Raw genomic sequence first — 13,030 nt, forward strand, 5'->3', positions numbered from 1 at the left:
CAAAAAGAGATCTTCCGCATTATATGTGTCTTTTTACATTACTGTTTTGATTTGCAGATTAAGCATACAGACTTTAGTACTCAGCAGTATTTTTCAGAACCTTATAACAAGGTTACAAGCATTTCTGGTAGTCCCCCACCAGTCCTTCTGTTTTAACTTTCCTAAGTTACGATATTTAAGATAAAAGAAGCAAAATGTCCTACTCCTTATATATGTAATTTCTTGTTACTATGTGTATACTCATGCTACAGCAAATGAGTAGATTTCACTGTATCTGCTCGCTAGCAAACTTTTTTATTTTTAATCACCCATTACCATCTTATAACATATGCATGAATGTATGCATCTTTTACAGAAGTGCCACTTTGTTACTGCGGCTAAACAATACCAAACATTGAATAAAGAAGGACAATGATGTTTTCAATGATTTGCATAATATTCACGTCAAGTTTCCACCTCTAACGAGATGTAGGAAGACACCGCCCCTTACGGCTGGAAACTCCTAAGGACGTTTTAGGGACCGTAGTGGACAAGGGAACCCGGACTCCATGTGCAGTTTAAATGTCGGATGTGCAAAGTCAAGGACTGACGTCATCAGCTCGAGCACGAGATAAGTCCTTATCCCCTGTTAAGGCCTCAGTGACGGCTTTACTCTCTCGCTGTGGCCGTATCATTCACCTGCTTAAGCCGGGTGCCAGGACTATCTTTTACCCGCAACAGCTATTTTAATTACAGGAAAAAATATCTACCGTACCCTATAATTAGGCTAAGATGCGCCGTTAGCTTTATGACATGCATACGATAACATCGCAGTGCCCATGCGTAGCTTCTTGAAATACAGAATTTCTGCAATAAATAGTTACAATGAATTCTGTTATTGCATGATTGCAATTCAAATGAATTTTGTGATCCGCAGACAGGAATGACAGGAAATTGTCAACGTGTACAATAAAACCCAGAACTAAGATCTATACCTGGATTCTCTTTCATTAAAAAGATATCGAAAAACTGCCATTATTTGTACTACCAACGCAAAAAAAATATATAAAGAAACTATAAGGTAGATTATTTGGAAATATGACATATACATATCCATTGCTAACCGCCTGACGATGGTTAAAAACCATCGTGGCGACCCACACATTAGTCCCGGCGCGTAACGGTTTATAGGGGGATATGTAATCTGTACCTTTCTCTCATGAAGTGCTTTATCCTGAATATGGCTTTCTCGTCTATTTTCCGCAAAAACGTTTTCAACCTCTCCCTCTTGTTTTCCAGCATTTTTTCCTGACGCCGGTGTCTATACACCGCCGTTCTTCATCCAACTCTGCGGGACGGTTTCGTTTTTTTTTCTCGTCCTACTCCATTGATGCTGATTAAGGAAATGAGTCTGAATCGGACCAAGTCTAGTAGCCAATGAGAGGCCGCCTCATGCCGGGAAGAGCCAGTCATGTCAGGCGCGCCTTTCAATCAGAAGATCGTTCCCGACAATTGACTCCGCCCATATCCATATAAGGGTCATTAGCAATTTCCCTTGCGGTAGTGAAACAGATGATTAACAAAGCTGGGTGCAAGGCGAGGTTATAACATTCGTTTAACGGTCAAGAATGAATAATTTATTGTTAGGTGGGAAATGTAAACATGACAGTGTAATGTCGTTTATATGCTCCATGTGCGTATTTTTATACTACAAAGAATAATTTACCTTACATGCTCAGTAACAGTTTAGGAATGGGTAGAATCCTTATGCTTGTATGAATATTTATGATTTCTTTTGTTCAGCACTGCTTTACTATATAAAGAAATGTAATATAATTATTTTATTGCACCTTATATGTCTATAATTCACTCATCCTGGATAATTCACAGCATGTTTCTCATATGGTTGAAGGAATGAACACCAAACAATAGCTATTTCCATTAAGGATCCATTCATGCTTATTCAGAACAGGGTTGCAGTGAGCACGCAGCCTGCCTGAGGCAGGGGTTGTGGGTAGGATCTCACACTGACGCCCTGCACACTGTACACAGACAGAGAGCTGAGCCGAGAACCAAAGCCGCAACTCCAGACATGTGTGGTCACAATGCTGATACCACCCACTACTGAAGACCAATGAGAGCTTATCACTGTGCGAAATCATACCTATAATTCACATCAATCTGTAATTCAGAGGTGTATTCATTTCTCTGTTGAATATACTCTTTCATTACTTATTATGCATATACTTGCAGTGCTTTGAGTGGTACAGCGTTCCCACAGCATTGATAACAGCAATGTAAGTTCATTCATTAAAAAAGTCCTACGATGTGATCTACTTAGATTTCCAGAAGGCCTTTGATGTTGTCCCCCACAAGCGGCTCTTGCTAAAGCTCAAAGCTGCAGGGATTTTAGGAGCTGTGGCAGCTTGGATCGAAAACTGGTTAACAGACAGGAAGCAGTGAGTAGTTATTGGAGGCACAATGTCACAGTGGGCCTGCGTTCATAGTGGGGTACCGCAGGGTTCAATTTTAGGACCACTGTTGCTCCTAATTTACATTAATGATATTGACACCAATATATACAGTAAACTGGTTAAATTTGCAGACGACACCAAGGTGGGTGGTGTAGCTGATACTGATCTAGCAGCAAAGAGGCTACAATGGGATTTTGATTTAATTAGCGACTGGGTTGATACCTGGCAGATGAAAATTAACATAGATAAATGTAAGGTAATCCATGCAGGGAGCAGAAATATAAAGTACAAATACTTTATGGGTTCCACTGAAATTAAGGTAGCTGATTATGAGAAAGACCTTGGTGTGTATGTTGATGCTTCCATGTCTCATTCTCGCCAGTGTGGGGAAGCAATAAAAAAGGCCAATAGGATGTTGGGTTACATCTCTAGGTGTGTGGAGTTTAAGTCAAGGGAGGTGATGCAATGGTTATATAATTCCTTGGTAAGACCCCCCTTGAATATTGTGTGCAGGTTTGGTCGCCATACCATAAAAAGGACATTGCTGCCTTGGAAAGGGTGCAATGTAGGGCTACAAGAATGATTCCTAGTCTTAGAGGAATGTCTTATGAGGAGAGGTTAGCTGAGCTGAATCTGTTTAGCCTTGAGCAAAGGAGACTAAGGGGGGACATGATCCAGGTCTATAAGATTCTAACGGGTCTGGATGCTGTTCAGCCAAATGGCTATTTCAATATTAGTTTAAATACTAGAACTCATAAGTGGAAATGAGCGGGAGAACATTTTAAAATGAATTTGAGGAAGCACTTCTTTACACAGCGTGTTGTTGGAGTATGGAATAGTCTTCCTGCTAGTGTAGTGGACGCTAAAACCCTGGGTTCTTTTAAATCTGAGCTAGATAAGATTTTAACAACTCTGAGCTATTAGTTAAGTTCTCCCCAAATGAGCTTGATGGGCCAAATGGCCTCCTCTTGTTTGTTAATTTCTTATGTTCTATATTCTTATAATATGGTTCTGTATTAAATAAGATTAACTTTATTTTTCCCAGGGGGAAATTCTGGTGCATACAGTGCACATAATGTAAGATCATATACGTATTGCACCAAACAGATGAGGTACAAAAACATTTCACAGTCAGGGGCATTGCTAGAGATTTTGGGCCCCATGAAAGCATATCATATTAGGCCCCCCAGTCCAAACCAATCCAGTTATTTTCCTAATTTTTTAGGGCCCCTGTCACTCAGGGGCCCTTGGAATCGTCCTATCTTTCCTCCCTCTTACGGCGCCCCTGTTCACAGTGCAAACAAATATGGTACAGACAGTTCTGAATTGCATGACGAATGTGAACTGAAATTGCATTGATATATATATAAATAATAATGAACAAAAATGATAAATAATTGCTAGTATATATACATCTTTTTGCTCTTAATATGCAAAATGTGTTATCTCAGAAATATTTGAAATAGAATATAGAGGAGCATAGAGGATTTCCTAGACACCAGTGGGGTCAGTGTACACAAGCAGAATCGGCTGATCAGTTGACCGTATCTGATTTGAAAGTATTTCTGCTGCTATCAAACAGCATCACCAGACCACCCAGGCCATGCAATCTTGTGTGCAGACAGTTTGGTAATCAGGATATTGCTTGCTTTTGTTATTAAACTACTATGTTAAAATATCCAATTGGGATCATTTGACAATAAGATTCACTTTTCCAATTAGTCTTAACATTCATACTCTAATGCCAGTCTGTCCTGTGCCTGTCCATGCTTTGGTAAATCTTCATGTACTCAAGAGCAACAGTCCTGCATGTCTTTGATTTATAGTATGATTACCTACAGATTTACACCAAAAACAGGAATTCCTGTTCAAATAATGACTTCGGTCTCAATACTGAGTGCCAAGACTAGCTAAAAATCACTACGCTCTGTGGTCTTCTAATACTTAGATTGATGATTTTATCCTGATACTTTCATAGAGTTTTGGCATGAATTTTTAAAAATGTCTCTTGTATGCACAGAATTAACTGCTTTCCTGGATGCTTGCAGCAATGCTTACAGTATTTAGGCCTCTTTCATGTTTATGGGTGAATTAGTGTGTTTTCTGTTTTCAAGCAGTTTTCACTTAGTGGCATCCGTGTCTGGAAAATGTTAATTAAATGATGATTTTGTGGTACGGATACTCGAAATCCTCTTCCGTGCGGCCTGTTTTCGGGTGTCCGACAGTGTGATGTGTTTGTTGCTCTCTCTAGGCTTCTGCACATGTCTCCAGTGTCACAAACAAGATGGGCTCCATCGGTCGTGTTGGGTTTCCCTTCCTTGTGAGGCTCACCCTAAAATGTATACTGTTACCATGCCACTCTCATCATTAATTCAGCGGGTAGAACCCAGCACCGGGCAACTCTCTCTGTTTCACCTGGCTGCATGTAGCCAGAGTCCTATGAAGAAGAGGAGAAATTCCAGGCTGATGCAGAACGGAGAGTCCATGGGCCCACAGACGCAGGGCCCGAAGAGTACAGCGGAGGAGGAGGAGGAGGAGGTCCAGCCAACCTTGCCCTCCGCGCCACCAGCGCCGCAGTCGCCCCCCCCACCCCCGCCTTGCCTCCGACCTCGGCTGGTCTTCCACACGCAGCTGGCCCACGGCAGCCCCACCGGACGCATCCACGGCTTCACCAACGTCAAGGAGCTCTATGCCAAGATCGCAGAAGTCTTCAACATCTCACCTTCGGAGGTAGGTCAGCATCTTCTGTCAGGACCTTAAGGCCCACTAGTAATCAGCAATACTGACGCCGTGCCTTTCTGAGCTTTTTCTGTACGAATGGGCCATTATGTGTTTTATTTCTCTTTTCAAATTTTTGGATCTATGATGTGATAGATGGCTTTACTTATATGTGCACATAGCTGCCTTACTGTTCTTTATCCTTCCCAGTAAGATGATGAAAAAAGGCTGCTTTGAACATAGTTACTAATATTCAGACAGTCAGTGAGTGTATCATTTTAAATCCAATGACAGAGCTAAATGTTTGCAGCACAATGGCCTGGTTTGGGACTAGTGTGCATGTCCTTCTGTTTATGTTTTAAGGCAGCCAGGGCCTGTTTGTCTCTCATAACGGGAATGTAACCTTTTTCCGTTCCCTTGTGCTGAAGAAGAAGCTTTTATTTGCATTTTGCACAAGTACAGATACATTGGAATGCTTCTTTTCACGTCCCATCTTGCTGACAGCCACAGACACACGCACACGCACACACACACGCACACGCACACACACAGATGAGAGTAAAGCCCAGGGTCAGGCCATTTTCCCAGCAGCCCTGAAGTATTTTGGGGGGAAATTGAGGGCCCTGCTCAAGGGCCTAAGAGACATGTGACTATTTTGTCAAGGCTTGAACCAGTGACCTTCAGATGAGCAGAGAGGCTTAACCCGCTGAGTCACACCCCCCCCCGTCTGGGTGGATCACGCTTTTGTGCTACAGTTCAGATTTTCCCATCTCCACCGATGCTCACTGACCCGTAGGTTTTTTCTCCTTGGGGACCAGATCCTGTTCTGTACTCTGAACTCCCACAAAGTGGACATGCAGAAGCTTCTAGGTGGGCAGATTGGGCTGGAGGACTTCATCTTCGCCCATGTGAGAGGGGAAACCAAGGAGGTGGAGGTCACCAAAACAGAGGACGCACTGGGCCTGACCATCACGGACAACGGCGCTGGATACGCCTTCATCAAGGTGCCACCCTGATCTCCAAATAAATAGTCAACAAGCGATCACCAGTACCACACCAGTTCACAACAATAATGACTATATTATTGAAGGTTGATATATTAACGACAGTCTTACTGCTCTGTGATAAATTTATGGAAGCCAGCCAAGATATGTCAGTGTAATAATTATCTAAAGTGCTGGTATCAAGTTAAATTCCTGGTGGCTCACATATATGCAAAATATTCCAAAACTTTCCCTTAATTGTGTAACATTTTAATACTTTACACTTTTCATGCCGGTTAGATCCAGAACAAATTCCAGAAAAACAGTCAATAGCGAGTTTTGTTGGAAACAAAGTTGACATATTTGTTAAGGTAACCAGTAAGTTCAGTGAAAGGTTCATGGCCTTTGGGGAAGCGGGTTCATCACCCTGATGTAAAATGCTGAGATAGAATCTTCTTGGTTTTAGAGAATTAAGGAGGGCAGTACTATAGATCTGCTGAAGACCGTGTGTGTGGGTGACCACATCGAAGCCATCAATGATCAGAGCATCGTAGGCTGCCGGCACTACGAAGTGGCCAGGATGCTGAAGGAGCAGACCCGGGGCGTGGCCTTCACCCTGCGGCTAGTGGAGCCCAAGAAGGCCTTTGGTGAGTGACTGAGTGCCTTCCCAGTGCAGAGCCACAGAGCTGCTTTGGTTGGTATGGCACTATACACAGCTCACAGAAAGAGCTTTGCTTAATTCTGTAACAATGTTGCAAATTCATTGGTTTCATAACAAAAGTCCATTGACAAGCAATGTGTAACATTGTGCACATATCATCCACACAGACATTTTCTTTTTATTAAGTGTCATAATTTTTTGAGCGACTCATTCGGTTCTGTTCTTACCATTTTGCTATTAATTGCAATTGTAGTCATTGGCTCCCAAAGGGAAATTAAACACAAATATTTTCTGTTTTATGTTATTGCAAAGGTGTCACTAATTAAAAGCCCAATGAAACTGCTTGTCAATGAACTCGGCACCTTTAGAACTGTCATTTGAGCTTCAATTTATTTCTTTTTGAAATTAAACTATTGGTTGTTTCTAATGTGATTATATATTTTTGTAAACAACTGAATAAAGTCATGATGTTTGATATAAAAGCAATAAAACTGAAATATTTGTACTAAATTAAAACAAGCATCCCAAGACTTTCTGTGAGCGCTGTACTTAAGCAATCAGGTAACGTCAGAGATTATTATAAAATATAATCCGAAAATTACAGCTATATAATGGGCTCTTTGTATTAACTAAACAATAATGATATAATCTATCCATCTTCCAACCTCTGATCCATATCAGGGCTGCAGGGATGTCTGGAGCCGATCCAGGCAGCATAGGGTGGGATGCCAGTCCGTGGCATATGGAGTCCCGAGGGGAAACTCACGTGACACGCGGAGAACATGCACAAATACGGTGGAGGCGGGAGGCAAAAGCATTACCCGCTAATAATAATAATAATAATAATAATAATAATAATAATAATAAATCACCGTAAACATCATCATCTAGAATTCCACATCCTTTTAATAAATGTTGCAATAATATTAGACCTTAGAAGTTAAAGCGAGTTTTTGAATTGTGCAGAAACAGTGCCATTCTGTGGCCAAAAGTGGAACAGCTCTATCGCGAAAATGTAGTCCTCCATTTTAGGGAGGAAGTGACAGAAGCGGAATGTTGCGGAACTGTCAAATCTGATAAATGACGGTGCTCCAGACAAAACCGTTTTATGCAGGGATCTTCACACACTCGAGGTTCCTATAAATAGTCCTTCTGGGAAACGCGTTGTTGTGGAGACTTAATATAAACAACCTGGAACAGGCCGGTTCCAAAATTTGGCACAAAGCATATTATGACAATTTCCTAAGTGGAAAATGGAAACTCCCATTTTCAAGGATCAAATATGTTATCTTTTTGTTAATGTTTGCTGATTAACAGTTTGTGTATTTTTTCTTAACATTAAATGCAAATGAAAGTAGAGAAATAAATTATTTCACGTAGCTGCTCCTAGTGCTCAGTTTTGTCTCTCAGTTTAACCTTAGCAGTATAAAAACAACCAAAACGCCATGGCAAATGCAATTATGCTTTATCTCAATGCACATAACACAGGGGTCTCCAGCTCTCGTCCTGGAGAACCTGAGCCACGCACAGTTTAGCTCTCTCCCTGTTCCATTCAACTCAAGAAATGGGTTGTAATTAGCAGAAAAGTTGAATCAGGTGTGGTAAATTAGGGGGGCGCATGTGCAGGGCTGGGGCTCCCCAGGACTGCAGTTGGAGTCATTGTACAATATTGTTACATTTAATCAGGAAAAGACCATCAAAGATTTTATCATTTACATTGCAAAGTTCTGGTCTAAAAAATCCTGATAGAATGTTCTCTCAGCTGTACAGCAAGTTGGTATAGCAAGGTACAGTACTTGCAGGGAAGTTGTACTAGCACAAGAACGTCGGATTGGCTTTGTTTCCAGTAGGCCGAAGGGGTGGCATCTGCTGATATACATGTTTGAGTTATATGGTGACATCCTCTGAAGCTTTGCGGACAGATGAGGGACAAGTTTTGACTTTCCATGTGGGAAGTGTATGGAATGTTTCTTGGGTTGGGCTTCCTTATTTAATGATACCACAGCACAGCAGCATTAGGGAGCCTCTCCCTCTTCTATACACGCAAAACAAGTCTCTCTAGTCTGCAGCAGGTGTCTCCTCCTCCAATCACGCTGTCGTTTTGCTTCATTTCTATTGGTCAGCCACACATCATGTCATTCCTCAAATGTGATGGTGACCGTTTGATGATCTCATGACCCTACCCTTCCAACAGATAATGTCAGGAACCTCCTCGCAGATGCACATTAAGATCAAAGATACATGTTATGGCATGTCGTAAATCGTAGGTTACTTACTATACAACATATATTTCTTTCTCAACAGGACACAATGCTCTCAGTCTTCTTTAAATAATTTGTTCATCACACTTAAGTGGGATCTGTACCTTTATAAAGTGCCAATTGCTAATATCCTCTACTGTAATTACTTGTTAAACATGTTAGTTTTCATCTTAGTTTTCAGTGTATGTGATATATGGTAACATTTACTTGTAATTCGTATTGAAATATAAAGCTGTATTGTTATTGTTCTCTGCGACTGTATATGGATTTTTAAAAATTCAAATCAATTTAAATTCTACTTCCTTGCATTCATTTCCGAAATGCAATTCTGCATCCTGTTTTAAACCACAGTTCCAGTTCAGTTCAAATTCATGAATTCTGAACTCTTCACAACCATGTTTCTGATCATTTCTCCGGTACAGGGAGTCTGAAGTCAGGCGCATGCCAACTGTGTAAATAAAAAACAAGCAGAGCAGCGTTTCTGAACCCGGTCCCTGGGGACCCCCAGACGGTCAATGTTTATCTCCCTCCCTGTGTCTCGTTGGTTCCCCCCCATCGGCAAAGCCCTGCAGTTAGGCTGCCCAGTGTCACTGGATAGCCAGTGGGCATTAATGTGGCCTCTGACTGACTTGCACGCCAGCCCTGTGCTGCGTGGAACAACCTCCCCAGTGATGCTGACCAGGTTTGGTTGAGGCTATTTTCAGTGAAAGTTTTTAAATAAACCGGCAACATATTCCAATGTTAATGAGATAGAATGTAAAGGGAAACAAAACTCAATAAAGGCAAACAGCTATTTGAAATGATTTAAAATCCCATAAGTGCTTGTGCTAACCAGGTTTTATATATGTTCTGAACATGCACCTTTCAAAGGAGACAGGCCCGCAGGAATCAGGAAGCGTCCCACAGAGTGCCTAATAAGATTATGTGATCTTAGAGGGAAAAGCCGGCTGAGGCTGTTTTGGCGTACAGTCAGTGGTCCTTGGGGTGCCAACGCTCCCTTTCGGAGTCCTACTCCTGGGCATATGGCTGCTCCGCGTCTGGATTTTGAAATGCAATACGCTGCCAAATCTTGCATATGTGTTCCCAATCCCACCATGAAAAGGAATTATTCATGTTTGGATCCATCGGCCGGTACTAATATAAAGCACATGGGAGAGAATTTTTTTGATTCCTAGCAATTTATTATGCAGTAATTAAGACAGCGTATGTGCCACATTGATAAAATCACATTGTACAATACAACTGAATCCCTCAAAGGTGAAAAAACACAAGAGAGCAGTCAGTCACAACAATACAAAGGGAAGACTTTAAGAATTTCTTAAGCTGATGTAGCTAGAGAAGTGTCATGATCATATTTTTGTATTTAAATGTAAGCAGCTTGTTTCCGGTCATGTGAACCCATTTTGTTTTCTATAAGAGCATGTCAAAATTAGCCAGACCCCACCTTGGTCGTTAGCAGGGCGACAGGCCGCTCGCTGTGACACCTTGTACCATCTCCCCACCTAGACATGATTGGCCAGAGAACGAGGGCGCCCAAATCCAGCGAAGGGAAGATGGTGAGCGGGAAGGAGACCCTGCGGCTGAGATCCAAAGGGACGGCTACTGTGCAGGAGGTGGTGAGTCCGTGTCGGGGACGTGATGGGATCACATGGAGCAAATAGGATGATTGGACCTTACTTTGTTCATCACTGGTCAGTGAGCGCTGTCACCTCAGAAGCTTCAGTTTCTAACAGAGCATGTTCAGCAAGCTTGAGTAAATACTGTTTCATATTGAATAAGAACATAAGAACATAAGAAATTTACAAACGAGAGGAGGCCATTCGGCCCATCAAGCTCGTTTGGGGAGAACTTAGCTAATAGCTCAGAGTTGTTAAAATCTTATCTAGCTCTGATTTAAAGGAACCCATGGTTTTAGCTTCCACTACAATAGCAGGAAGACTATTCCATACTCTGACTACACGCTGTGTAAAGAAGTGCTTCCTCAAATTTGTTTTAAAATGTTCTCCCGCTAATTTCCACTTATGGCCACGAGTTCTAGTATTTAGACTAATATTGAAATAGTCATTCCTCAAATTTGTTTTAAAATGTTCTCCCGCTAATTTCCACTTATGGCCACGAGTTCTAGTATTTAGACTAACATTGAAATAGTCATGTTCTTATGTTCTTATGTTCTTAAGTCGCTTTGGATAAAAGCGGCAGTTAAATGTGACCAGGATCAGTAAGGAAGGTTTCTCTCTTAGCCTAATGAGTTTGAAGAACAAGCTACCAAGAAGGTGGACGACTTACTGGAGAGCTACATGGGAATCCGGGACCTTGAACTCGGTGAGATCACAGCAGAACTTTTACAAAACATAGCTGCTTTCTGATGCAATCAGACATCCATAAACAACAGCTGTAGCCTTTCCCATATAGGGCAGTAAAGATCATTACACTTACAGGAAAGAGAGAGAGACAAATAGAGAGAGAGAGAGAGTTCTCACAGATTTATATACCAATGACATTACTAACTCTTTTCCCAGAACTTGTTTCTAATCACTGGAGCCATTGAACCATATCAAGTAGTAATTATCTACTTAAGTGCAGGACTGCTCTTCACTGCCAAAGCAAAATGTCTCATCCCGAAAAGGGAAAAAGATGACAGCTCAATTTGCTTTCACACTATTTGAAGAACTGCCTGAAAAATGTTAGTTTTACTGTTGGAGAGTTTAGGGTAATTATGTACTTACAGCCTTAGTAATTCCAATAGAAAATCACTTACATTTGTGCAATTGTTTTTGCAGTGAATGTTACTACCTGATTAAATTAGAGTCGAAATGTGTTCTACATCAGAAATAAAAATCTGTACTCATAATGTTCTCGACGTACCCAGACGTAGATTTCGGTCTCTGCGGGACTCTTCATTTACAGACAGTAATATTTCCATACAAAAACAGCACTTTGCAAATGATCTTTGGTTGGGCTTCCTTATTTAATGATAAATTGCAGAGTTTTGTTTTTAAATTCAAGGAATCCGCATGGTGGTCATAGTTTGAGATTCCAGACATTTGGTCTTGAGATTCCCTGAGCAAAGACAGTATAACACGACACAATTAGGGACAGTGTTTAGAGCAAACCCTCTTCCATAGAGGAAGCTCTCTCACGCCATCAGCTCTTTGTTTTGTAGCATCCAAGTGACACCATGTTCTGTTTTGTTCTCCAGCGGCCACTATTGTGGAGGCGGGCAAAGACAAGAAGAACCCCGATGATTTCGCAGAGGCTCTGGACTCTGTGCTGGGCGACTTTGCCTTCCCGGATGTTTTCTTGTTCGACGTGTGGGGCGCTATTGGGGATGTAAAGAACGGCAGAGTGTAGAGGTAGAGCTCAACCTGCCCGGATCGCCCATGTCAATGTAGCAGAACCACTTTTTAACAATCATAAAAGCCTCTAATAGACTCATATACTTCATCCCACACAAACTCCTTCCTGTATCCATATATAACAGGAAATGCTTAATGTCTGCATCATATTTCAAAGCTAATTATACTTTAAAAATGTGTACTGTACTTTTATGCCTAAACAAATGAAGGTCTTCTCTATCCAACTTCATGCCTAAGAAAATGAAGGTCTCCTGTCCAACATTAAGTCTGCACAAGTCTTCTCTGTCAGTAACAAAAATATAATGTAGTTTTATGTTTTTTTTTTGTGTTAAACGTCTTGTAAATACTGCTTTGATCAAAGCAGTGAGATTTTATTTAAGGCAGTATTTTGCATGTTTATCTTTATGGAAGGCCAGGGAATATATCAAATGAAATCTGAAAATCTGGGTGTGATAGTTTAGCCGTTCATTGGTTTGGTGCATTTTGAGCCTTGTACCCTCATGAAGACCTGACGATAATGGCGTATATTTTCACATTAATTGACTCCTAATAAAAACATTAACATTGAAATACCAATTCATGTTTCTGTATTACATCT

The 13,030-nt window shown here is 41.2% G+C and overlaps 2 protein-coding genes across 6 annotated transcripts in view; one reads left to right on the forward strand and one right to left on the reverse strand.

Annotated features, from left to right (window-relative positions):
* The window catches only part of LOC111860343 (uncharacterized), a 17,984-nt gene extending 16,591 nt beyond the window's left edge, over positions 1 to 1,393 (reverse strand). For both annotated transcript variants that reach the window (XM_023843958.2, XM_023843957.2), the window contains exon 1: positions 1,190 to 1,393. In XM_023843958.2, the coding sequence (XP_023699726.1) occupies positions 1,190 to 1,281 (92 nt within the window). In that variant the 5' untranslated portion in view covers positions 1,282 to 1,393. The remainder of the gene's footprint in view (positions 1 to 1,189) is intronic.
* gipc3 (GIPC PDZ domain containing family, member 3) lies at positions 1,390 to 13,000 on the forward strand. 4 transcript variants are annotated; one of them, XM_023844106.2, is made up of 7 exons: positions 1,390 to 4,792; positions 4,883 to 5,183; positions 5,990 to 6,175; positions 6,621 to 6,801; positions 10,583 to 10,692; positions 11,317 to 11,398; positions 12,276 to 13,000. In XM_023844106.2, the coding sequence occupies exons 1-7, from the start codon at positions 4,683 to 4,685 to the stop codon at positions 12,425 to 12,427; spliced, it is 1,122 nt and encodes a 373-aa protein (XP_023699874.1). In that variant the 5' UTR covers positions 1,390 to 4,682; the 3' UTR covers positions 12,428 to 13,000. The 4 variants fall into 4 exon arrangements, with proteins under 4 accessions (XP_023699874.1, XP_023699876.1, XP_023699875.1 ...); XM_023844108.2 differs by having other exon boundaries at positions 1,390 to 4,773; XM_023844107.2 differs by having other exon boundaries at positions 1,390 to 2,438; positions 4,705 to 5,183.
* Positions 13,001 to 13,030: the final 30 nt, after the last annotated feature.

Source organism: Paramormyrops kingsleyae, chromosome 15 (assembly GCF_048594095.1).
Source record: "Paramormyrops kingsleyae isolate MSU_618 chromosome 15, PKINGS_0.4, whole genome shotgun sequence".
NCBI lineage: Eukaryota > Metazoa > Chordata > Actinopteri > Osteoglossiformes > Mormyridae > Paramormyrops > Paramormyrops kingsleyae.

Coding starts and splice junctions, on each gene's coding strand:
- gipc3 (XM_023844105.2), top strand. CDS start 4,683: ATGTGTTTGTTGCTCTCTCTAGGCTTCTGCACATGTCTCCAGTGTCAC. Junction 6,176..6,620: donor CTGGATACGCCTTCATCAAG/GTGCCACCCTGA, acceptor TCTTGGTTTTAG/AGAATTAAGGAGGGCAGTAC. Junction 11,399..12,275: donor AATCCGGGACCTTGAACTCG/GTGAGATCACAG, acceptor TTTGTTCTCCAG/CGGCCACTATTGTGGAGGCG.